Source organism: Stegostoma tigrinum, chromosome 6 (genome assembly GCF_030684315.1).
Source record: "Stegostoma tigrinum isolate sSteTig4 chromosome 6, sSteTig4.hap1, whole genome shotgun sequence".
In the NCBI taxonomy this organism is placed as follows: Eukaryota; Metazoa; Chordata; class Chondrichthyes; order Orectolobiformes; family Stegostomatidae; genus Stegostoma; species Stegostoma tigrinum.
In genome coordinates this window covers 59,948,319-59,974,481 of record NC_081359.1, presented here as the reverse complement: position 1 = coordinate 59,974,481, position 26,163 = coordinate 59,948,319, and the positions used below count along the sequence as shown (strand labels likewise).

The following is a 26,163-nucleotide window of genomic DNA, read 5'->3' as shown; positions in this document are numbered from 1 at the left end:
TTATGTTAATGAAACATCCCAAAGTGCTTTGTAGGTATGTTATAATTTGACACTGAACTACATGAAGTGATATTACAGAAACTTGGCCAAAGAGGTGATTTTAAGGAACATATAATCAAAGAGTGCAGAAAAATCCCTTCAGTCTGTCTAGTCCATACTGATAAAATCTACTGTAATTCTACTTTCCAACACTTGGCCTATGGCCTTGAATGACATATCAAGAGCTCAACCAAATACTTTTTAAAAGTTGTGAGATTTCCCATCTCAACATCTTAAAGAAGGAAATAGGGGATTAGGACGGGAATTCTAGAGTTTAGGAAGTTCGTAATTGAAGATATGTCCATAAGTGGTGGTGATTTGAAATTAGCGTTGCTGCAGAGTTCAGAATTAGATGACCGCATCTTGGATGGTTGTGGGGCTGGAACTGATTCGAGACGGAGAGGGGCAAGTTCCTGAAAATAAAGCCGTGAATTTTAAATTGAGGCATTATTTATCTATCTATACTTATTGCTGCCTCGTGAAGGCATCCAACATAATCAAAGATCCCTCCCACCCTGCTATCGGGCAGAAGATCTAAGAGATTAAACCCACATACCAACAGATTCAAGAACAGCTTCTTCCTGCTTTTATCAGACTTCTGAATGGACCTCTCAAATTTTAAATTTAAATGTTGATCTCACTCTTTGTGCACCTTGTCTGCAGCCTAACATTGTATTCTTTGCTCTGTTCTGCTACCCTAATGCACTTTGTATGAAATGATCTGACTGTACCACATACAAAACAAAACTATATGTAGGTACATGTGACAATAATAAATCAAATCAAATACTTAATCTGGAATCACATTGAGTGGCCTTAATAACACTGCAGTAATATTATTTCCTTGTGTATCAAAATGAGAATGAGCTGAAACAGTACAGCAGTCTTGTCTGTTCCATTCATACAGCAATGTATTTATGTGTGCTGACGTCCAACTGCTAGAAAATCACATTGGAAGAGCTCACTTGAAGGTAAACACAACAGTGATTTTGCTAAATTTTTAGTGAAAAGATATACTTGCTCTCAATTGTTTCAGGTGAGCAAAATGTACTGTTGCTTCCACGTGTTATGTAACACCAATAATAGAACATAGAACATAGAACATAGAACAGTACAGCACAGAACAGGCCCTTCAGCCCACAATGTTGTGCCGACCATTGATCCTCATGGATGCACCCTCAAATTTCTGTGACCATATGCATGTCCAGCAGTCTCTTAAATGACCCCAATGACCTTGCTTCCACAACTGCTGCTGGCAACGCATTCCATGCTCTCACAACTCTCTGCGTAAAGAACCTGCCTCTGACATCCCCTCTATACTTTCCACCAACCAGCTTAAAACTATGACCCCTCGTGCTAGCCATTTCTGCCCTGGGAAATAGTCTCTGGCTATCGACTCTATCTATGCCTCTCATTATCTTGTATACCTCAATTAGGTCCCCTCTCCTCCTCCTTTTCTCCAATGAAAAGAGACCGAGCTCAGTCAACCTCTCTTCATAAGATAAGCCCTCCAGTCCAGGCAGCATCCTGGTAAACCTCCTCTGAACCCTCTCCAAAGCATCCACATCTTTCCTATAATAGGGCGCCCAGAACTGGACGCAGTATTCCAAGTGCGGTCTAACCAAAGTTTTATAGAGCTGCAACAAGATCTCACGACTCTTAAACTCAATCCCCCTGTTAATGAAAGCCAAAACACCATATGCTTTCTTAACAACCCTGTCCACTTGGGTGGCCATTTTAAGGGATCTATGTATCTGCACACCAAGATCCCTCTGTTCCTCCACGCTGCCAAGAATCCTATCCTTAATCCTGTACTCAGCTTTCAAATTCGACCTTCCAAAATGCATCACCTCGCATTTATCCAGGTTGAACTCCATCTGCCACCTCTCAGCCCATCTCTGCATCCTGTCAATGTCCCGCTGCAGCCTACAACAGCCCTCTACACTGTCAACGACACCTCCGACCTTTGTGTCGTCTGCAAACTTGCTGACCCATCCTTCAATTCCCTCGTCCAAGTCATTAATAAAAATTACAAACAGTAGAGGCCCAAGGACAGAGCCCTGTGGAACCCCACTCACCACTGACTTCCAGGCAGAATATTTTCCTTCTACTACCACTCGCTGTCTTCTGTTGGCCAGCCAATTCTGTATCCAAGCAGCTAAGTTCCCCTGTATCCCATTCCTCCTGACCTTCTGAATGAGCCTTCCATGGGGAACCTTATCAAATGCCTTACTGAAGTCCATATACACCACATCCACAGCTTGACCCTCATCAACCTTACTAGTCACATCCTCAAAAAACTCGATAAGGTTTGTAAGGCATGACCTACCCCTCACAAAGCCGTGTTGACTGTATTTGATCAAGCCATGCTCTTCCAGATGGTCATAAATCTTATCCCTCAGAATCCTTTCTAACACCTTGCAGACGACAGACGTGAGACTTACCGGTCTATAATTGCCGGGGATTTCCCTATTTCCTTTCTTGAAGAGAGGAATTACATTTGCCTCTCTCCAGTCCTCAGGTACGACTCCAGTGGAGAGCGAGGATGCAAAGATCTTCGCAAGTGGCGAAGCAATTGCATTTCTCGCTTCCCAAAGCAGCCGAGGACAAATCTGATCCGGGCCTGGCGACTTGTCAATCTTAATGTTTGACAAAATTTTCAGTACATCAGCTTCCTCTATCTCTATCCATTCCAGCATGCACACCTGCTCTTCAAAGGTTTCATTCACTACACAGGTCGTTTCTTTCGTAAAGACAGAAGCAAAAAACTCATTTAGGGCTTCCCCTACCTCCTCAGGCTCCACACACAAGTTCCCTATGCTATCCCTGATCGGCCCTACTCTTTCTTTGACCATTCTCTTATTCCTCACGTAAGTGTAAAATGCCTTTGTGTTTTCCCGGATTCCTTCTGCCAAGCCTTTCTCGTGCCCCCTCCTGGCTCTCCTCAGACCATTTTTGAGCTCCTTCCTTGCCTGCATGTAATCCTCTCTAGCTGAACTTGACCCTAGCTTCCTCCACCTTATGTAAGCTACCTTCTTCCTTTTCACTAGAAGCTCCACCGCTCTCGTCATCCAAGGTTCCTTTATCTTACCCCGTCTTGCCTGTCTCAGAGGGACATATTTACTCATCACTCCCAACAACTGTTCCTTAAACCATCTCCACATGTCTATAGTTCCCTTACCATGGAACAACTGCTCCCAGTCCATGCTTCCTAACTCGTGTCTAATCGCATCATAGTTTCCTCTTCCCCAATTAAATATCCTCCCATTCTGCCTAATCCTCTCCTTCTCCATAGCTATGTAGAATGAGAGAGTGTTATGGTCACTATCACCAAAATGCTCTCCCACCACAAGATCTGATACCTGCCCCGGCTCGTTTCCGAGCACCAAGTCTAGAATGGCCTCTCCCCTCGTCGGCCTGTCAACGTACTGCGTTAGGAAACCCTCCTGAACACACCTTACAAAAACAGCTCCATTCAAATCTTCTGCTCGAAGGAGGTTCCAATCAATATTAGGAAAGTTAAAGTCACCCATTACAACAACCCTACTGCGTCCACACTTTTCCAAAATCTGTCGACCTATGCTTTCTACAATCTCCCTGCTGCTATTGGGGGGCCTGTAGTAAACCCCTAACGAGGTGACTACTCCCTTGCTGTTCCTAATTTCCACCCATACTGACTCAGTAGGCAGATCTTCCTCGACAATGGAAGCTTCTGTAGCTGTGATACCCTCTCTGATTAGTAGTGCTACACCCCCTCCTCTTTTTCCCCCCTCCCTATTCTTTTTAAATGTTCTAAACCCTGGAATATCCAGCAACCATTCCAGCCCATGAGAAACCCATGTCTCTGTTATGGCCACAACATCATAGCACCAGGTACTGATCCATGCTCTAAGTTCATCACTTTTATTCCTGATACTCCTTGCATTAAAGCAAACACACTTTAACCGATCCCTTGGTTCCTTCCCAGGAAAATCCTTCCCACTAGCTGGTCTACCTCTTGCTACTGCCTCACCTGCATCAACGCTCACCTCTGGTATACAGCTCAGGTTCCCACCCCCCTGCCATACTAGTTTAAACCCTCTCGAACTACTCGAGCAAACCTTCCACCCAGGACATTGGTCCCCTTCCAGTTCAGATGCAACCCGTCCTTCTTGTACAGGTCCCACCTTCCCCAGAAGGCATCCCAATTATCAACATATCTGAAACCCTCCCTCCTACACCAGCTGCGTAGCCACGTGTTCAGCTGCGCCCGCTCCCTGTTCCTCACCTCGCTATCTCGTGGCACCGGTAGTAAACCAGAGAACACTACTCTGTTCGTCCTGCTCTGCAGCTTCCATTCCTAACTCCCTGAAATCACTTTTTATATCCTCAAACCTATTTCTGGCTATATCATTTGTGCCAATATGTAACACGATTTCTGGCTGTTCACCCTCCCCTTTCAGAACTTTATACACCCGATCGGAGACGTCCCGGACCCTGGCACCAGGGAGGCAACATATCTTCCGGGAATCCCGATCTTGCCCACAAAATCTCCTGTCGATTCCCCTAACTATCGAGTCCCCTACCACGAGTACTTTTCTATTCTGCCCCCTTCCCTTCTTTGCCACAGTGTCAGGCTCAGTGCCAGAGAACTGACTACTATGGCTTTCCTCTGGTAGGTCAACCCCCCCAGCAGTATCCAAAACGGTATACTTATTGCTGAGGGGAATGCCCACAGGGGATCTCTGCACTGTCTGTCTGTCCCCTTTCCTCCCCCTAACTGTAACCCATCTATCCTCGTCCTGAGCCTTAGGAGTGACCAACTCCCGATAACTCCTCTCAATTACCCCCTCTGCCTCCCGAATGATCCGTAGTTCATCCAGCTCCAGCTCCATTTCCCTAACACGGTTTTCAAGGAGCTGTAGCTGGGTGCACTTCCCGCAGATGTAGCCAGCGGAGACGTGTGCCACATCTCCCAACTGCCACATTTTGCAGGAGGAGCAAGCAACTGCCCCAGCATCCATACCCCACTTATCTGAACACCCACTCAATACTAAAGCAGAAAGCTCACTTCAAGTAATAATAACAAATTAATAACAAACTTATGTTCAATAGAGAAAGTTTAGAATGAACCTTACCTTATTAACTAGGTTAGAGGAGGAGGGCGGGTGGGAGACACTACAGTTGTAGAGTCTCGGGTTAAGCCGCCTTGCTGATATATATGGTCACTGCTTTCCTTCCCGGCTGCCCCTCTGGTCCTCGTCACTTCCTCTGATGCTCCCGCTCCTTCTCTGAAAGAGGAAAAAAAAACACCGCTGCCCGCTACCGGTAAGTAATTTTAAAAATAAACTGCTTTACCTTAGCTGCAGTCTTCCGGGTCCGTCTTGCCTCCGCTGCTGCTCGCACTCAAAAAGATTGTATTAAGAATTAAGAATGATACAGCACGGTACAGGCCCTTCGGCCCACGATGTTGTGCCAAACTTCTACCCTAAACCTAAGGTCTACCTAACCTCCACCCCTACCTTATACTATCATCCATATGCCTATCTAATAGCTGCTTAAATGCCCCAATGAGGCCATCTCCACAATCTTCTCTGGTAATACATTCCACACCTCCACCACTCTCTTAGTAAAGAACCTACCTCTGACATCTCCCCGTATCTACCTCCACTCACTTTAAAACTATGCCCCCTTGTAAATAGCTACCCCCAGCCGAGTAGAAAGTCTCCGGCTGCCCACTCGATGTATACCTCTGATTATTTTGTACATCTCTATCAAGTCACCTTTCATCCTTTGTTGTTCTAAATAGAAAAGCCCGAGCCCTCTCAAACTTTCCTCATAAGACCTTCCCTCCATTCCAGGCAACATCCAGGTAAATCTCCTCTGCACCTTTTCCAATGCTTCCACATCTTTCCTGTAATGAGGTGACCAGAACTGGACACAATACTCCAGCCAGGCTTTTGTACAGCTGGAGCATAACATCACAGCTCTTGAATTCAATCCGTCTGTTCATGAAAGCTAACACACCATATGCCTTCTTAACAACTCTATCCACCTGGGTGGCAGCTTTTAAAGGAACAGTGAACATGAACCCAAGGTCCCTCTGCTCCTCCACACTGCCAAGAAACTCTCTGTTAATCCTGTATTCTGCTTTCAAGTTTGTCCTTCCAAAATGAATCACCTCACACTTCTCAGGGTTAAACTCCATCTGCCACTTCTCAGCCCAGCTCTGCATCCTATCAGTCAATGTCCCTTTGTAAACCAGAACAGCCCTCCATACCGTCTAAAACTTGACCCACCTTTGTATCGTCTGTGAACCAGCTAATCCACTCTTCCATTCCTTCAAAGATGTCCATGAAAATTGATTTTTTTAACTGATTATTTTCAACCCCATACATAAAATTCATGAGTGCACAAAATAAAGACCATTTATTTCTGTCGGCCACAGCAATAGATGAACGAATGCCATCTGATTGATAACAGAAAATCTGAAATCATTGAATGCAGTAGTTAATGACAGACTGCAATATTGTGATAGAAATGAATTTATAAAAGACGACCTGAGGTCATTGGTGAGATTGATAGTTACCAACAGACTGTACTGCCCTGACATGTGTGAATTGCATGTTCAATTTTACAGAATATGGTACTAAACCACACATATTGGATAAGACTGTGACTAATAATTTAAAAAAAACCAAGCCTCAAGAACAAACTTTTCACACGGATAAGGTAAGAACAGTAAATTCCTTTTTTGATGTTTTGAGAACAGCTATAGCATTTTGTACTGAAAGTAAGTTGTCATAAATTAAAGCTTTGATTGACTATGTTTTTTTTTACTTAACTTAGCAAATTAAGATTATTTGGAAATAAAAAACATGTTGTCAGTTCTAGTTTGTAGCACCAACCATTGATGTTTATACCAAAAAAATTATATAGAACCAAGAAGAACAACTTATACTTGTATAGTATCTTTAATGTATTAAATGTCTTGAAGCACTCATTGGACTATCAGAAAATCAGTTTAACTCTGATCCACATGAGGAATGAGAGGTTGAAGAATTGACAGCTTAGGCCTTTGACAGTGGCTGCAGTATTGGATTGGAAATAAGCCATTCTGTATGATCTCTCAGTGATAATTATCTTAGGCAAGTACAGTTCCACCCAAGTTAATAAGAGTGGAGAGGTGCTAAAGTGGAATGATGTGAATAAGTGTGTCAAAAGCTTTAGATGGCTCAAGAAAGAACATCTTACCTGTGTCATAATCAAATGCAATGCCGCTAAGACTTTGATACAATCTGTTTTTGATATTTTGGCATGGCCAGAAATGTTATTGCAAGGGATTGAAATATGGCATTCCAGGAAAGATGGGTGCTTTAGTTCAGAAAGCCAGTTGGTGAAGGAAATTATTGGAGCCAAGTTTTGCTGTCTTATATAAGCACTTATTTACTCAGTTACATTTTACAGGCAAACGCATCCTAAGCTAACAGTCATTATATAAGCATGATTGCTTAAAGGGCACAAATTAATTCTCAGGCCTATCACTTGTCTACAAGTAGACACAATGATTTAACAATTAACAATGGGACAGAGGAGCAGCAACATATTAAATGTCTTTGGAGACAACACAGAAAAGATGGCACAGTAGTTTACAAAGACTAATTTCTTGAGATGAAGGCTGATAATGGCAGATTTTAGTGACAGGATTCAGTATCTGAGAAGAGGGTGACCAACACTAGTAGTGGAGCAAGTTATAAACAGAGGAATCTTAAATTTGGCTAGAAAATGAGCCATTTCCAATTTACGCCAATTTCTGAAATAATTAATGTAGATTTAAATTTGAAAGAATGAAATTCCAAGATGATTAGTGGTGGGAATTCAGCCCCTTCTTTAAGAAAGAGGCATATTTGTGCCCTGAAGTAAATAAGCTGTCAAGTTACTGATAGAAAATTCACTCAACAGTGCAATATTATGCAGAATGTAAATAAATGTAATCCTGGCAATGGCAGTTGCAGACTTTAACAGGAAAAGATTACTCCTAAAGAAGAATGATCCTTCAAAATGTGATCCTGTGTGATTGTGATTATTAAGTACCTCAGATTTTTCTTGGTGCATTTAGGGATTTCAATTCAGTGATTCAGTTAAACTTGAACAGAAAAAGAGCTACAATTGATCATTTTTGAGGAATTATACATACATTATCTTGGGTTTCACTTATTTAAAAAAAAGCTTGCATTTAGTTTCCATCATTGACTGATAAAATTGTGCTTCACAGAGAAATTTGGTAAAGTGGGTGCTGAGTTACTGTTCAGAACAGTGAGCAAAAGCATGATCAAAGCCATACTTTAAAGACCTTAAGGAATTAAAGAAGGAATTTCCGAACATGCACTGTTGAAGTTGAGTGCATTGTCAGTTTGGCAAGAGAAAAAGGATGCATAAACGATAAAGTGTGAAGCTGGATGAACACAGCAGGCCAAGCAGCATCTCAGGAGCACAAAAGCTGACTTTTTGGGCCTAGACCCTTCATCAGAGAGGAGGATGGGGAGAGAGTTCTAAAATAAATAGGGAGAGATGGGGAGGCAGACCGAAGATGGAAAGAGGAGAAGGTAGGTGAAGAGGCGAGTATAGGTGGGGAGGAGATAGGTCATTCCGGGGAGGACGGACACGTCAAGGAGGCAGGATGAGGTTAGTAGGTGGGAAATGGAGGTGCAGCTTGAGGTGGGAGAAGGGGAGAGGTGAGAGGAAGAACAGGTTAGGAAGGCAGGGACGAGCTGGGCTGATTTTGGGATGCAGTGGGGGTAGGGGACGAGCTGGGCTGGTTTTTAGATGCAGTGGGGGAAGGGGAGATTTTGAAGCTTGTGAAGTCCACATTGATACCATTGGGCTGCAGGGTTCCCAAGCGGAATATGAGTTGCTGTTCCTGCAACCTTCGGGTGGCATCATTGTGGCAGTGCAGGAGGCCCATGATGGACATGTTGTCTAAGGAATGGGAGGGGGTGTTGAAATGGTTTGCGACTGGGAGGTGCAGTTGTTTATTGCAAACTGAGTGGAGGTGTTCTGCAAGCGGTCCCCAAGCCTCCGCTTGGTTTCCCCAATGGAGAGGAAGCCACACCGGTTACAGTAGATACAGTACACCACATTGGCGGATGTGCAGGTGAACATCTGCTTAATATGGAATGTCATCTTGGGGCCTGGGATGGGGCTGAGGGAGGAGGTGTGGGGGCAAGTGTAGCACCCACTGCGGTTGCAGGGGAAGGTGCCGGGTGTGGTGGGGTTGGAGGGGAGTGGGGAGCGGACAAGGGAGCGGCGGAGAGAGTGGCCTCTCTGGAAGGCAGACAAGAGTGGGGGGATGGAAAAATGTCATAGGTGGTGGGGTTGGATTGTAGATGGCGGAAGTGTCAGAGGATGATGCATTGTATCCAGAGGTTGGTGGGGTGGTATGTGAGGACGAGGGGGATTCTCTGAGGGCAGTTGTTGCAGGGGCGGGGTGTGAGGGATCCGTTGCGGGAAATGCGGGAGACGTGGTCAAGGGCGTTCTCGACCACTGCGGGGGGGAAGTTGCGGTCCTTGAAGAAGGTGGACATCTGGGATGTGCGGGAGTGGAATGTCTTGTCGTGGGAGCAGATGCGGCAGAGGCGAAGGAATTGGGAATAGGGGATGGAATTTTTGCAGGGGGGTGGGTGGGAGGAAGTGTATTCTAGGTAGCTGTGGGAGTTGGGCTTGAAATGGACATCAGTTTCTAGCTGGTTGCCTGAGATGTAGACAGAGAGGTCGAGGAAGATGAGGGATGTGTTGGAGATGGCCCAGGTGAACTTGAGGTTGGGGTGGAAGGTGTTGGTGAAGTGGATGAACTGTTCGAGCTCCTCTGGGGAGCAAGAGGTGGCACTGATACAGTCATCAACGTAACGGAGGAAGAGGTGAGGTTTGGGGCCAGTGTAGGTGCGGAAGAGGGACTGTTCCACGGTGGAGTCCCTATACACTTGCATTCCTCATGCAGATGGCCTCAAGGCCCTCCGCTTCTTTCTGTCCTGCAGGCCCGACCAGTCCCCCTCCACTGATACCCTCATCCGCCTAGCCAAACTCGTCCTCACCCTCAACAACTTCTCTTTTGATTCTGCCCCCTTCCTACAGAGAAAGGGGGTGGCCATGGGTACCCGCATCGTCCCAAGCTAAGCCTGCCTCTTTGTAGGTTATGTGGAACAGTCCCTCTTCCACACCTACACTGGCCCCAAACCCCACCTTTTCCTCCATTACATTGATGACTGTATCGGCACCACCTCTTGCTCCCAAGAGGAGCTCGAACAGTTCATTCACTTCACCAACACCTTCCACCCCAACCTCAAGTTCACCTGGGCCATCTCCAACACATCGCTCACCTTCCTGGACCTCTCTGTCTACATCTCAGGCAACCAGCTAGAAACTGATGTCCATTTCAAGACCACCGACTCCCACAGCGACCTAGAATACACTTCCTCCCACCCATCCCCCTGCAAAAATTCCATCCCCTATTCCCAATTCCTTTGCCTCTGCTGCATCTGCTCCCAGGATGAGGCATTCCACTCCCGCACATCCCAGATGTCCACCTTCTTCAAGGACCGCAACACCCCCCCCCCCCCCCCCCCCCCCGCTGTGGTCGTGAACGCCCTTGACCATGTCGTCCGCATTTCCTGCAACACATCCCTCACACCCCGCCCCTGCAACAACCGCCCTAAGAGAATCCCCCTCGTCCTCACATACCACCCCACCAACCTCCGGATACAACACATCATCCTCCGACACTTCCGCCATCTACAATCCAAACCCACCACCTATGACATTTTTCCATCACCACCCTTGTCTGCCTTCCGGAGAGACCACTATCTCCGTGACTCCCTTGTCCGCTCCACATTCCCCTTCAACCCCACCACACCCGGCACCTTCCCCTGCAACTGCAGGAAGTGCTACACTTGCCCCCACACCTCCTTTCTCAGCCCCATCCCAGGCCCCAAGATGACATGCCGTATTAAGCAGGTGTTCACCTGCACATCCACCAACGTGGTGTACTGTATCCACTGTACCTGATGTGGCTTTCTCTACATTGGGGAAACCGAGTGGAGGCTTGGGGACCGCTTGCAGAACACCTCCACTCGGTTTGCAATAAACAACTGCACCTCCCAGTTGCGAACCATTTTAACTCCCCCTCCCATTCCTTAGACGACATGCCCATCATGGGCCTCCTGCAGTGCCACAATGATGCCACCCGAAGGTTGCAGGAACAGCAACTCATATTCCGCTTGGGAACCCTGCAGCCCAATGGTATCAATGTGGACTTCACAAGCTTCAAAATCTCCCCTTCCCCCACTGCATCTAAAAACCAGCCCAGTTCGTCCCCTCCCCCCACTGCATCCCAAAATCAGCCCAGCTCGTCCCCGCCTCCCTAATCTGTTCTTCCTCTCACCCATCCCCTCCTCCCACCTCAAGCCGCACCTTCATTTCCCACCTACTAACCTCATTCTGCCTCCTTGACCTGTCCGTCCTCCCTGGTTTGACCTATCCCCTCCCCACCTATACTCTCTTCTCCACCTATCTTCTCCTTTATCCATCTTCAGTCCGCTTCCCCCTCTCTCCCTATTTATTTCAGAATCCTCTCCCCATCCCCCTCTCTGATGAAGGGTCTAGGCCCGAAAAGTCAGCTTTTGTGCTCCTGAGATGCTGCTTGGCCTGCTGTGTTCATCCAGCTTCACACTTTGTTATCTTGGATTCTCCAGCATCTGCAGTTCCCATTATCTCAGGATGCATAAAAGATTTTATTCAGAATAAGGGTGAATACAAATAGGACAGGATGGAAGAGAGGTAATAGTGCTGTTGTAGGTTAGATGGGAAAGCAGAGCTTTAGGTAATCATGCTTTTTCTGTATAATGATCGCAAGAATTTTGATTGTTATCCTGCCATGCGATTTTCAGAAACTTCCAAAAGCAGCTCATGTGAAAATGATTGCGCTTCTTGGCATGATGCAAACACACTGTCCCAATCTTGCATGTCTAGAGCAGAGTCAGTGATTGCAAACTTCCAGTTTGTTAGGCAGACTTCTGTTTGTTCCAGACTGCTGTTTTAAGTAGGACAAAGATGCTGTTTAGCATTTTTTCCAAGTGTCTAGTTAGTAATATAGACGGTTCAAGAATTGTGAGCATATCCACTGCTGACAGACTCTGGTCAAGTACTGAAATCTAGATCTCGGTATAAGGCCTCCTTGAGCAGCGTGGTTCATTCATAGTTTTCAATGTGCTTAAAGCAAGTTCAGAACTATCACATGCATTAAAGAAAATTCCAAGCTGTCTTACCTGTCTAGTTTTTGAATTGGCAGCTAACGCATAGTCATTGGCAAACAGGAAGCCACATGATACATCCATGGGAACCTTGATTGTTGACTGGAGTTATCTCAGGTAGAGCAGGTTCCTTTCTGTGATATCTAATTTAATGTCAGGATCACAATTGTCGAAGACATTTGACAGTATACTTGAACAAAAATACTATAGAGGTTTGGCACTAGCATACAGGCCAGTTTAATTCTATTAGTCACTGGGAATGGATCAGGAGACTCATCACCAACCTTGATGTTTGCCTGCATGCCATCATGGACCTATTGAGTCATCATGATGAATTCCTCAGGAAGGCCAAGTTTATCCAAAGCTTCCAAAGGCCTTTACAGCTGACATGGTGAAGTGCCTTGGTTAGATCAACAAACATGGTGTAAAATTCATGTTGTATTCTTGGCATTTATGCCTGAATTGTCGAACTATAAATGCCACATCAGCTTTGCCTTCACTTTCTGAAATTCAAGAGAGTGCTCTAGGTCGTTCAGAAGGATTCTGGTGATGATTTTGCCAACACTAAACAGTGAGATTCTACTAAATTGTTGTAGAATTGGCGAACAGTGAAGGGGATCTTTGTATTCTTGCAGTATGGTTCCTTGCTTCCTCATAGACTAAAAGAGTTCAATGATCTTCTTGACCAGCCATTGGCCTCTAGCATTTTAGACTTAAATGGAAAGCATTAGGTCCTGGCAATTTGCTGCTAGACAGGCATTTGTTTGTGTTTGTCATTTCTAACATTGTGGAACAGTCATCAAGCAAACAGTTGATGGAAACATGTGGCACCATGTTGATTGCTTCTTTGTTGATGGATGTAGTCCAACTAAAGATGTAGTTAAAATGTTCTGCATGACATTTTAGAATTTGGACCTTTTCTTGAGCAGTATTGATGCATTGGTACCAAAGACTGGTGATGAATCAATCAACGGGGATTTCAAAGAATTGTAGGATCTGTTCCTATCTTTGAAGTCTGTTAATGACTCAAGTTCATTTGCATTTCTGATTCAGCCAATTGTCTTTCATGTCTTTGAGTTCATACTGGACAGTTCTGCAGTTTTGGCATGATGCTTGGTTATCATTTTCATTGGACTAATTTTGATGACTGTGGTAGGTAGAGCCCATGCCTCTGAAGTAGTGGAGTACACCACTCATCCTCAAAACAGTGTGTATTCATTTTTACTGTACATGGGTGACTCCAAGAGTTCCTCTGTTTCATAATTAATCGTTTAAGGCTTGCGACATTTGAGACACTTCTAGACATCCATCATCCGGGGAAACACATATTGATGTTTAGCTTTGAGAGTTATAAGATTTGTAAATTATATTGTAGTTAGTCCAGCAGACAACAATGTACATGGCTTTCAGTGCATGCGCGTTGTTTTTCCTTAAGCCTGGCAATGTCATAGTCAGCTGGAAACTAATAGAACAGGACACATCCCAGATGTCTTATTGCATTTAAAGAGGCTGAAAACTGTGCTGGTAAGTGAAAGGCCATTGTCAGCAAGTATCTTCATTGAGATAAGACCATTTCTGTTACAACTGCTGAGCTTTTTTTAACTCAGAGAGTGCTTCCCCGGTCAGGGGATGGATAAAATTTTGCAGTCAAGGAGTGGAAGTCATAATCAAAGTTAGCCTTGACATCAGAATTTCTTGATCGGGAGCAGGTACACTGATTAGTGTTGTTTACACGAGATGGCAATGAATTGAACAGGGATTTTTGTATCAGTTTATGCTGCAGGGGATATAAGAAACATCGTAACAGTAGCAATAAATCAGAAAATGGAAGCGAGAAAGGAACTGAGGGAAATCACAGTCACCAGAGGGGTAGTACTTGAGTATGTCATTGTGACTCAACAGTGCTTGTGTCCCGATGGACTTTGTTGTCGGGTCATAAAAAAAATGTGGCTCATGAGATGGTTGATGCATTAGTTTAATTTTCCATAACTCTCTTGATTTGAGGCTGGTCTGTTCAGGTTGGAAGATTGTAATGTAACACCTTTATTACAATTTGGAGGGAAACAGAAAACAGGAAACTATAGCGCCGTTAGCTTCTCATCTCTCATTACGGAAGTTTTTCAAAACTTTTATGATAGTAGTTATACCAAGACACTTAGAAACATTCAAGCTTATCAAGCAAAATCAGCATGGTTTTGGGAGGGAGAGATCGTGTTTAAACGTCCGTTGGAACTCTTGAGATGGTAACATATGCTGCGGTAGAAGGGAACCGGTACTCAGTACTACCCCTCTAGTGGTTGTGATTTTCTTCAGTTCCTCCCTCCTTTCCATTTCCTGATTTATAGCTACTTCAGTAATGGTTCTTGTATGTGTATGACGTGTCTGGCCCATCACAGTTGATCAAGAGTGATCAGTGCCTCAATGCTGCAAATGTTGGCCTGATCGAGGATGCCGGTAGCGGTGTGTCTTCCTTCCCAGCAGATTTTCAGGATCTTGAGCAGGCAGCATTGGTGGTACTGCTCCAGTACCTTGAGGTGTCTGCTGTAGACAGTCCATGCCTCAGAGCCACATAGGAGAATGGGAACCACCACAGCTCTGTAAACCGTGATCTTGGTGTAAGATCTGATGTTGGATCTTATTGAGAGATTGTCGAGTTCTGAATGTAAAGGGATCTGGATGTCCTAATACGTGAATCACAAAAGATTAACAAGCAAGCGCAGCAAGTAATTAGGAAGGCTAATAGAATGCTATATTTAATGTAAGGGGAATTTAATACAAAAGTAGAGAGGTTATTCTTCTGCTATATTCCACTGTGCTCAGTGTTGGTAACCTTACTTAAGGAAGGAAATAAAGCATTAGATTGTGCAGGGTGGATGTAAAGAGGATTTTTTTGTCTTTTGGGAGATTCAAGAACCAGAGGCTAAAGTGTTCAGAGTCTTTGGAACTGTCTTTTTGAAAAGGTAATGGAAGTGGTCTTTGAATATTTTTGAGGCAGATGCAAATGATCCTGAAGTTATCTGGGGAGATGTGGATTTGAATTTTCAATTAGATCAGCTATGATCTTACTAAATGACAAAGCAGGCTGAAGTAGCCAAATAGCCTGCTCCTGTTCCTGCAGCTAATTCATGTGTTTGTTTCTGTGAAGTTGGAAAGATCAATTGTTATATGATAAACAACAATCAAATATTATATGATACATTGTCATCCTGGGAGCTGAAGTAATAATCTCATGAATAGGTAAGTTTTTTCAATGAAAGACTCTTTACCAGGATAAATAACACATTTTGCAGTTGTGAATGGTCTGGTTATCATTTGCCAGGTAACAGAGATATACCTTCAATAACAGCATTCTTCCAATGTCCAGGTAATCTGCCTTTGTGATTTTGAATAAGCAACACATATTGACTAAGCTATCCCAATAACTCCCCTGATTACCTTCAGAGAGGCATTGTGGAATTGTTTATGTCTAACTGAGAAAGTAGATAGGGCCTTGGGTAACATCTCATCCAAAAGACAGCACAGAGCACAATACTCCAGTTCCCTCTCCCCATCCCCCTCTCTGATGAAGGGTCTAGGCCCGAAACGTCAGCTTTTGTGCTCCTGAGATGCTGCTTGGCCTGCTGTGTTCATCCAGCCTCACATTTTATTATCTTGGAATTCTCCAGCATCTGCAGTTCCCATTATCTCTGATACTATTTTAACCTCACTGCAAAGCCTCTTCCAGGGATGCCTAACCTGAAGAAGTTACCCTCCTCCCTCCGGACCAACCTCAGGGAATCTCTCTCCCATTGCAACTCTCTTGAAATCTCTTCGGCCTTGAAACTGCTCGACCATGTCCTGAAGCAAACCAGGTACCACAGCCACATCACCTTCCTCAGCACCTGCCGACGGAACCAGATCATCCCCAAGGGACTACAGTCCACATTTCAGCCTTCCCAATTTGGCCCCAACCGTGACCACCTCTACACCCAGAATATTCAGACCCTTCAGAAGCGTTTCTCCCTCCGAGTCCTGAAACAGACACTTGCAGCCATGCGCCGGCACCTCCAGGCACTGCAATCCAGCCTGCCCCAGCTCACAGCCTCCCTTTCCCAGACCTGCAAAGGACCTCTGCTGTTTTTTATCCTCCGCAGGATCCACAGACTGAATACCCAGTTTCACTCAGCTTTACTGGACACCAAAAATCGTAAGTACAACCAACTCACGGGCCCCTGCCACCCACAAGAGGATTCCTGCGCCTCCCAAATCCCGAGTCTGTACCAGCCCCTCCCCCACCATGCACCCGCCTCCATTGACCATGAGGACACGGCCGGAGACCCCACCGATGACATCACATCTGCCTCCGCCGGCCACAGAACTTCCGGAACCGCTGCTGCAGTCACCACCTCCACGTCCAGGTACAACACCCCACACACCACCCTCGCCGCAGCTGCTGCCGCCCACCCCGATACCCCAACCGCCAACGGAACCCCGCCCACGGCCGACGGAACGCTGCCCACGGCTGATGCCGACGGAACCCCGCCCACGGCCGACGGAACCCCGCCCACGGCCGACGACCTCATCGCTCCGCCCACAACCTCCACAGCCAGCAACCCCAGAGAAGACAGCCACACTGAGCCCTGCCGCATCTTCACCATCCCCCCAGACCTCCCACTGACTGAGGACGAACGGTCAGTCCTTAGTAAGGGGCTCACCTTTGTCCCCCTACAACCACACATCAACGAATACCAGTCACGGTTGGACATAGAGCAGTTTTTCCGCCGTCTTCGCCTCCATGCCTACTTCTTCAACCGGGAACCCAACCCTCCTTCCACTGACCCCTTCACCCGCTTCCAACACAAGTCCTCCTCCTGGACACCACCCCCAGGCCTCCTACCCTCCCTCGACCTCTTCATCTCCAACTGCCGTCGAGACATTAACCGCCTCAACCTCTCCACCCCTCTCACCCACTCCAACCTCTCCCCCGCAGAACGGGCAGCCCTCCGCTCCCTCCGCTCCAACCCCAACCTCACCATCAAACCCGCAGACAAGGGTGGCGCAGTGGTAGTATGGCGCACTGACCTCTACATCGCCGAGGCCAGACGCCAACTCTCCGACACCACCTCCTACCGCCCACTCGATCATGACCCCACACCCGAGCACCAAACGATCATCTCCAACACCATTCACGACCTCATCACCTCAGGGGACGTCCCACCCACAGCCTCCAACCTCATTGTTCCCCAACCCCACACGGCCCGTTTCAATCTCCTTCCCAAAATCCACAAACCTGCCTGCCCTGGTCGACCCATCGTCTCAGCCTGCTCCTGCCCCACCGAACTCATCTCCACCTATCTGGACTCCATTTTCTCCCCTTTGGTCCAGGAACTCCCCACCTACGTCCGTGACACCACCCACACCCTCCACCTCCTCCAGGACTTCCAATTCCCTGGCCCCGAACACCTCATATTCACCATGGACGTCCAGTCCCTATACACCTGCATTCCGCGTGCAGATGGCCTCAAGGCCCTCCGCTTCTTCCTGTCCCGCAGACCCAACCAGTCTCCCTTCACCGACACTCTCATCCACCTAGCTGAACTCGTCCTCACCCTCAAAACGTCTCTTTTGACTCCTCCCACTTCCTACAGACTAAGGGTGTGGCCACGGGCACCCGCATGGGCCCCAGCTATGCCTGCCTCTTTGTAGGTTACGTGGAACAGTCCCTCTTCCGCACCTACACAGGCCCCAAACCCCACCTCTTCCTCCGGTACATTGATGACTGTATCGGCACCGCCTCTTGCTCCCCAGAGGAGCTCGAACAGTTCATCCACTTCACCAACACCTTCCACCCCAACCTTCAGTTCACCTGGGCCATCTCCAGCACATCCCTCACCTTCCTGGACCTCTCAGTCTCCATCTCAGGCAACCAGCTTGTAACTGATGTCCATTTCAAGCCCACCGACTCCCACAGCTACCTAGAATACACCTCCTCCCACCCACCCTCCTGCAAAAATTCCATCCCCTATTCCCAATTCCTCTGCCTCCGCCGCATCTGCTCCCACGATAAGACATTCCACTCCCGCACATCCCAGATGTCCAAGTTCTTTAAGGACCGCAACTTTCCCCCCACAGTGATCGAGAACGCCCTTGACCGCGTCTCCCGTATTTCCCGCAACACCTCCCTCACACCCCGCCCCCGCCACAACCGCCCTAAGAGGATCCCCCTCGTTCTCACACACCACCCTACCAACCTCCGGATACAACGCATCATCCTCCGACACTTCCGCCATTTACAATCCGACCCCACCACCCAAGACATTTTTCCATCCCCACCCCTGTCTGCTTTCCGGAGAGACCACTCTCTCCGTGACTCCCTTGTTCGCTCCACACTGCCCTCCAACCCCACCACACCCGGCACCTTCCCCTGCAACCGCAGGAAATGCTACACTTGCCCCCACACCTCCTCCCTCACCCCTATCCCAGGCCCCAAGATGACATTCCACATTAAGCAGAGGTTCACCTGCACATCTGCCAATGTGGTATACTGCATCCACTGTACCCGGTGTGGCTTCCTCTACATTGGGGAAACCAAGCGGAGGCTTGGGGACCACTTTGCAGAACACCTCCACTCAGTTCGCAACAAACAACTGCACCTCCCAGTCGCAAACCATTTCCACTCCGCCTCCCATTCTCTAGATGACATGTCCATCATGGGCCTCCTGCACTGCCACAATGATGCCATCCGAAGGTTGCAGGAACAGCAACTCATATTCCGCCTGGGAACCCTGCAGCCATATGGTATCAATGTGGACTTCACCAGTTTCAAAATCTCCCCTTCCCCTACTGCATCCCTAAACCAGCCCAGTTCGTCCCCTCCCCCCACTACACCACACAACCAGCCCAGCTCTTCCCCCCCCACCCACTGCATCCCAAAACCAGTCCAACCTGTCTCTGCCTCCCTAACCGGTTCTTCCTCTCACCCATCCCTTCCTCCCACCCCAAGCCGCACCCCCATCTACCTACTAACCTCATCCCACCTCCTTGACCTGTCCGTCTTCCCTGGACTGACCTATCCCCTCCCTACCTCCCCACCTATACTCTCTCCACCTATCTTCTTTACTCTCCATCTTCGGTCCGCCTCTCCCTCTCTCCCTATTTATTCCAGTTCCCTCTCCCCATCCCCCTCTCTGATGAAGGGTCTAGGCCCGAAAAGTCAGCTTTTGTGCTCCTGAGATGCTGCTTTGCCTGCTGTGTTCATCCAGCCTCACATTTTATTATCATAGAGCGCAAGACTGTAGTTTTAGGCAGGACTTATATGCTCAGGTCCTGGAGGGAGTCTTGAACATACAGCTCCAATATGATCTTTGCAGAGACAATTCAAATTCTAAAAAACAAAATAGTTCATACCTGAAAGGTAACGTGATAAGATTTCATATTTTAAGATTTTTATTGTAATAAACAATAGAAGCACTATTGACTAAACACTTATAGACAGTTTAGACTAAATTAGAGAAACAAACTTGCCTGCTTGTTTTTAAGACGAACTAGAAAAATTTCGCAATTATTTTACAACGTCCGTTAAGTAGACATTCCGTTTTCCTGGACCTAAGGTGACACCTTGCCCCTCAAATTTTATTTCCATTCTTTGGTTGGTTTTTCCTTCAGCTAAATGTATGTTTTCCAGTCTAATTTAAATGCTCACAAATTTTGACGTTTCAAGCCGACTGCAAGCTTCCACCCATATTTCTGGAATATGAACATTAGAAATGTTCAGCCTCTAGCTGTTTTTCCTTTTTTCTCTCTTGGATACTGCAAACTAACCTCGTCTGAGAGTTTTCAAGAATACCTCCCTGCTCAAAGCCAATGTCATGGTAGCGTGAAACACATGGGCCTTATGGCTGCAAGTCTGATAGCTATCCTTCAGACCCAAAGTCTGTTTTCTCGTAGAAGCAACTGGACAGTTTAAAGCACAGTAGTTTTCAATGTATCATGCTCAACACATTTATGCACCTTTGAAGATTCAGATATGTTGACTTGCCTTCAAGGGCATCTTCTTATGACTTAAACATCCCAGGTTTTTCTTTAATTACAGAATTACACAAGTGTTTTGGGTGCAGGAGGGGACAATTTAGTCCATCGCCTTTGCATCGGCTTTCCAAATGAACATCATAGTTGCAGACAATAGAAACTTGAAAACATTGTAAACTGTGAGGAAGATGCGTAGAACTTCAAAAGGGCATTAGCAAATTGATGGAATGGACAAATAGGTGGTAAATAAAATGCATTGCAGACAAGTGTGACATGCATTTCGTCAGGAAGAGCATTGATAGACAGTATGAACTAAGGAGTACAATTCCAGAGTGTGCAGGAGCCAATGCCATTCTTGTGCTTTCTCCCCATACCTTTGTATTTTTATTTCACTTGGATTTTGATCTGTTGCCCTTTTGAATACCTCAAAGGAACCTGCTTCAACCACAATTCCAAACATACATTCCAGACACAAACTATTCATTGTATGGAACTTTTTTTGCCTCAAATTGTGTTTGCTTTTCCTGCAAATCACTTTAAATCTATGCGCGGTCATTTTTGATTCTTTTATGAGCAGGAATACTTTCTTCCTATCTGTTGTATACAGTCCCTCATCATTTTGAAAACTTCTGTCGGATCTTCTTTTGGCCTTCTGTCAAAGGAGAACTGTCCCGACCTCTCCAGTGTAGCCTCATAACTTATATTTCTCATCCCTAGGACTATGCTTGTAAATCTCTTCTGCATTCTCTGCAATGAATTCACATCTCTCCTGTAGACTAGCATCTAGAACTGTATGTAATACTGCTGGGGGTCCAACAAGTGTTTTACATTTGTCTTGTATAACTCCTTTGCTCTTCTAAATTAATAATGCCCAGGACAATGTATGGTTTATTAACTGCTGTCTCTGCCAACTTCAGCGGTCTGTGCATATATACACCAGGTACCCCTATTCCTGCACCCTGTTTAGATTTGAACTTCATTAGCAATGAACTCAATGTTTTTCTTACGAGTTTTGTGTCAAAGGCAAATTTTGAAACTGTCTCCTGCACTTCAAGATCAATATCATCAAAATGTATCAGGAAAAGCAAGGGTCTTTTTCTTTTAGCAGTATGGAAACAGGCCATTTGGCCCATCGTGCCCATACTGACCCTATGAAGAGCATCCCACCCAGACCCACCCCATCCCTGTAACTCAGCATTTCTCATAGCTAACCCCCTTAGCCTGCACATCAGTAGACTCTGTGGGCAATTTTGACATGGCCAATCCACCTAACCCACACATCTTCGGACTGTGGGAGAAAACCAGAGCACCCAGAGGACACCCAAACAGACACGGGAAGGATGTGCAAACTCTAAGTAGACAGTTGCCGGAGAGTAGACTTGAACCCAGGTCCCTGGCACTGTGAGGCAGCACTGCTGACCACTGAGCTACCATGCTGCCACCAATACAATTCCTAATACTGACTCCTGGGGAATTCACTGCAAACCTTTCACCTGTGCCAAGAATAGTCATTGACCACTACTCTTTATTTCCTGTCCTGTCATTCAGCAAATTTCATACCCATGTTACTACTGTCCCTTGTATTTCATAAACTGTAGCCATTCTCATGGACCTGTCGTGTGGCACTTTGTCAGGAAGCTTTCTGGAAATCCATGCACACCAAGTCAACAGCGTTATCATTGTTGACCCTTTCTATATCCTCTTCGAAAACTCTAACAAGTTTGTTAAACACAATTTTACCTTTTTTTTTAAAAAAAAGGCCCTTGCTGGGTTTTCCTGTCTAGCCTATCTATTTTTCTGTGTGAGTATGAACTCCTTCCCAGATAATTTTTCAAGAAGCTTCTTTGCCATTGAAGTTAACCTAAGTGGCCTGTAATTGCTGGGCTTGTCCTTACAATTTTTTTCCCAACAAAGATGTGATGTTTGCAATTCTCCAGTCTTGCGTCTCTCCTGACTTTGGGAAGATGGAAAAATTACGGCAATTACCTCTACAATTCCTACGTCACTTCCATCAAAAGAGTTAACAAATCAGGCCAATGTCCCTTTATGTACAGCCTAAAGACATTTCACACACCCACTTTCTGCTCTGGCAAGGCTATTTCTGGTGTTGCCCCAACAATTCTATGCTTACTAACTCCTACATTTTATTGGCAAGCTGCCTTTTGACATCACCCACCAAAAGCACAATATTGGTTTCCGACCATAAGCTGATGACAAATGGCTCTACCTCATTTCTCATCTCTCAACTTCACCACCTTTATTAAATTATCAGACTACTTATTTAAGTTTCAACACTGGAAAACATGAATTTCCTAAAATTAATTATTAGTGAAACTGAAGCCGTTGCTTTCAGTTTCCATTCCAAACTTACCTACTAATCTATTTCTGTCTTCAGCAACTGTCTGAAACTAAATGTATCAATTGCAAACATGGTATCATTTTTAACACTGACCTGAACATCCAATTTCTGTTCACTCAAGCCTAAAACCCTCATTCGTCCCTCAATGTGTTTTGGCTGACTTTTGACATTCCATTACTTAAACTCGAGGACATCCAAAGCTACCATTCTCCAAACTCACTGCAAGTTCTTTCGTTTATCACCTTTTTTGCTGTTTAACCTATATTGGCTCCAATTTAACTTGTGTCTTCATTCTAACATTCTCTTCCTTGTTTTCAAATCCCTCCACGGCCTCATTCCTCCCTGTTCTCTGTGATCTCCTGCAGCTTCACAAACCTCTGAAATATCTATGTTTAACTGATCTCTCCTCTTCAGCATCCCTGACTTTAATCACTCCACCATTGGTAGAAGTACCTTCAGCAGCCTGGATCCTAATCACTGGAATTTCCTCCCTTAAATCACCTTCCAACTGTATGTCACACTCTCCCTTAAAAGCATCTTTAGGATAAATCTCTCTGCTTAAGCTTTGTGGCACCAAATGAAATATCACCTTTGTGTGGCTGTGTCAATATTTCAGTGAAGTGGCTGGGACATTTTATTCCATTAGTCGCATCAAATAAATATACATTGTTGTTCAGAATACACCCTACCATATGCAACATAATTTTCATGAAGTTAATCCATATTTCTGGGAGAAAATACCATTATTAAGAATAGACTGCACTGTAAGTGGTAAATGTTTCACTGTCTTATGGGACACTTATAAAATCAGTGCATTAATTTATTTCTGATTTCAAATTAAAATTTATACCTAACAGTGATACTCTTAATTATAATTGTTTAGTAATGTGTGGCATGATTAGAACAATTTACACAGAACCTTTAGATTTGATTTGTTTACCACACACAAAACTGATAAATTTAACTTGAATTTTTTAAATTTGCAACAAACCAGGTAAAATCACTGATGGGATTTTCATTACATCCCACAGTTCCTTTTTGTTTTTCACCGAGGATCTGATGGTGTCCCATGTGAGAGAGGATTTCAAGCAGATTTTGAAATATTATTCGTGAAAAGAGATTGAGAAGGCATTTCAGTGCTGAATACTATGCCTGTAAGTTATTGCCAAAGGGAGAAGTAACTTAAAATCTCCTCTAGAATGTGTACCAGGTGAGATGAATAACTTAAAAGGTTGACAGAAGAATAAGGGAGACCTTAGCTAGTTCCTGAATACCAATTTACTCGTATTGACAAAGGCTTGAGAGCATTTTTATTTTGCCTGTTCACCCTCAATATTATCTGAATTATGAAAAAATCTATAATCATAGTAAATTGCAAACACATAAACCAAATAAAACATTTAATTCTATTAAGCAAGCTGACAGATTATAGTACAAATGTGCAGAGTATTTGACTTTTGTTAGTCTATTTATAAAATATCCAAGATTATAAACACATTTGGCACCTGTTTTAAAAAAAAACCTACCTTTTGTGCTCATGGATTAATGAAAATGGATTGATGAGACACTTTATACAGCAATAATATTTAAAGAGTCTAATCGCTTTTTCAAAAAAGTCAGAATATATTTAATATATTTAATATCTTTATTGAGTAATCAATCAATTACATTGTGAAAATCATTAGGTTTTTTTAGTTTTTCTGTATCCTGTTTGATGTTAACATTACTTTTATCAACTTAAAATCTTTGAAAGATAGCCAAGGAGTAGCTGTTTTAAACTACAAACAGGCCCAGAGCTAATTATTCCATTCATTGGCTTTTGTAGGCTATCAATGAAATGCGATTAATGATTTTATCTAGATATTCCAGTGATAAGTCAAAAGCTGAATTTCAATTTCATAATGTATAGTTTTTTAATACTTCTGTAATATATTCATTTTCATTTTATATTTATATTCATCTTTTTGTATTCCTCACATTCCCTATGAATGTTGGCCTAAGAATGATCTGTAAATAAGGGTATAATTATGGAAATATGAATGGCATTGCTTGGTTAATATTTAAAAGAAACAGCTCAACAGATTATTGTAAAACTGTCTAATTGTGCAATTAGCAATTACAAACTTTCTTAAGGGTTAGTACCTTTCTTGCTTTCTGTGCTTCAGTGAGATAATTTCAGATTGATTTTCTTTTGCTTTCATCTCTCCCCAGCTTCACCTGAGCTTATGTATTAATATATTAATAATATTTTGCACCCTGCATTCTTGTACATATTCTTCATTGTTTTAACATTGAACATATCTTTACCCCTTCCCTGAACACATCAAATCGTATGTTCAACTGGTATACCAAAACTGTCTGGCACCACTCCTTAGTTTCCTTGCTGTTGCCATCAATGTTTTGAGAATGTACTTTGAGAAGCAACTTGTGCCTCTTTTAGCCTCATACGTGGAAGCAACCCTCAAACTGAGCAGGAAACCTATCCTCTGCAATGTCATGATGTGAGAAAACCTGGAACAAAAGCCAAAGCTGCAATTTGGGTGTTGTAGAACAACAGTTATGCATAATAAGAGAGAGCATTCTATTGCAGCTATTTCTTCAAAGGTAGTTTTGCACAACTAGAGTCACAGAATTGTAGAGCTGTACAGCATGTAAACAGACCCTTCAGTCCAACTTGTCTATGCCAACAAGATATCATAAATTAATCTAGACTTATTTGCCACCATTTGACCCATATCTCTCCAATCCCATCCTACACATATACCCAAAGAGATGCCTTTACGTTGTAATTATACCAGCTTCCTCCACTTCCCCTGGCAGCTCTTTCCATATACACCACCTTCTGCATGAAAAAGATGCGCCATAGGTCCCTTTTAAATTCTTTCCCTCTCACCTTAAACCTATGCCCTCTGGATTTGGACTCCCCTACCCTGGGAAAAAGACCTTGGCTATTCACCCGATCCTTGCCGCTCATGATTTTATAAACCTTTATAAGGTCACCCCTCAGCCTCAGATGCTGCAGGGTAAATAGCCTCAGCCTTTTCAGCCTCTCCCTGCAGCTCCAACCCTTCAACCCTGGCAACATCTTTGTAAATCTTTTCTGAGCCGTTTCATGTTTCACAACATCCTTGCTGTAGCAGGGAGACCAGAACTGAATACAGTATTCCAAAAGTAGCCTCAAAGCAGTATCCTGTACAGCTGCAACATGACCTCCCAACTGCTATACTCAATGCACTGATCAATAAAGGCAAGCATATCAAATACCACCTTCATTATCCTATCTATCTGCGACTCCAAGTCCAAGGAACTTTGAACCTGCATTCTAAGGTCTCTTTGTTCAGCAACACTGCCCAGGACCTCGCTGTTAAGTGTATAAATCCTGCCCTGATTTGCCTTTCCAAAATAAATCACATTTATCTAAATTAAACTCCATCTGCCACTCTTCGGCACATCTGACCAAGGGTCTTCTGTACT

General features: G+C 44.8%; 1 protein-coding gene across 5 annotated transcripts in view; it reads left to right on the top strand.

Annotated features, from left to right (window-relative positions):
• The window catches only part of chst10 (carbohydrate sulfotransferase 10), a 64,894-nt gene that overhangs the window by 20,980 nt on the left and 17,751 nt on the right, over positions 1–26,163 (top strand). For 3 of the 5 annotated variants that reach the window (XM_048533429.2, XM_048533428.2, XM_048533430.2), the window contains exon 3: positions 6,659–6,750. In XM_048533429.2, the coding sequence (XP_048389386.2) occupies positions 6,659–6,750 (92 nt within the window). Of the gene's footprint in view, positions 1–946; positions 1,011–6,658; positions 6,751–23,720; positions 23,844–26,163 lie in introns of all 5 variants that reach the window. The other 2 variants (XM_048533432.2, XM_059646592.1) reach the window with 2 other exon arrangements.